Below are 888 nucleotides of genomic sequence, written 5' to 3' on the forward strand. Positions count from 1 at the left end.
ATATATATATATATATATATATATAAATTCACACACACATATGTGTGTACGTATGTCTAAGCATATGTATAAATATCTTTTTTTTTTATCACACGCGTCTGACCAATTCCTGTCATGTATTTCAATGCTTTCATGTATTTTCTTGGCTGATCTACGTGATGCCTGTTTGGTGTGTTACATATGAATGCTGTGGGTATAACTGATTACCTGTTCACCCATGAAAAATTTATTGCCACTGGAGCGCATTTCTAGCGCTTTTTCCATATATGGAAGAATTCGTCTGCAAGTTGACTGGAATCGCAAATATTGTTCTGACTGGAAAAATAAAAAATAGAAACATTTGTGTTATATTTTTATTCATAATTTACATTTGGTATTGTTTTCGATATTAATATTAATTGGAAGAAATATGTAGTCATATGAAATATATCCTGAAAAGAACATACTGATATTTACAACATCAATAAAATACGGTCATTAATAACGATAATAACCCATTGTACTGGCTTGAAACTTGGTGAGAAGGGATAGTGTCTTTTTGTCACCACTCTTTCTATGTCTTTCTGTCTGTCTGTCTCCCTTAATCACTTGCTTCACTACTTATAACATCGTAAAACTCTTCAGCCGAAATCAGAACTTCATAGACCAACTCAAACAGTAAGCTAGACTTTCATTCGATTCAGATTAATTTAAAACACCTTTCCTTTCTTCTTGCTTAAAGATTAAATTCCTAAAATTTACACATTTACCATTTCATAGTCATATGAAAATTAGCAATCTGAAACATCCTCACTGCTAGAATGCTGAACGCATATGTTGAAAACACATGTATTTCCCCTCTCTCTCTCTCTCTCTCTCTCTCTCTCTCTCTCTCTCTCTCTCTCTCTC

The 888-nt window shown here is 32.9% G+C and overlaps 1 protein-coding gene across 1 annotated transcript in view; it reads right to left on the reverse strand.

Annotated features, from left to right (window-relative positions):
• Nucleotides 1–888, reverse strand: part of LOC106869768 (S-crystallin 4) — a 15,268-nt gene that overhangs the window by 3,083 nt on the left and 11,297 nt on the right. Inside the window, exon 5 of the mRNA XM_014915633.2 lies at nucleotides 179–315. Within this exon, the coding sequence (XP_014771119.1) occupies nucleotides 179–315 (137 nt within the window). The remainder of the gene's footprint in view (nucleotides 1–178; nucleotides 316–888) is intronic.

This window comes from Octopus bimaculoides, chromosome 5, assembly GCF_001194135.2.
Source record: "Octopus bimaculoides isolate UCB-OBI-ISO-001 chromosome 5, ASM119413v2, whole genome shotgun sequence".
In the NCBI taxonomy this organism is placed as follows: Eukaryota; Metazoa; Mollusca; class Cephalopoda; order Octopoda; family Octopodidae; genus Octopus; species Octopus bimaculoides.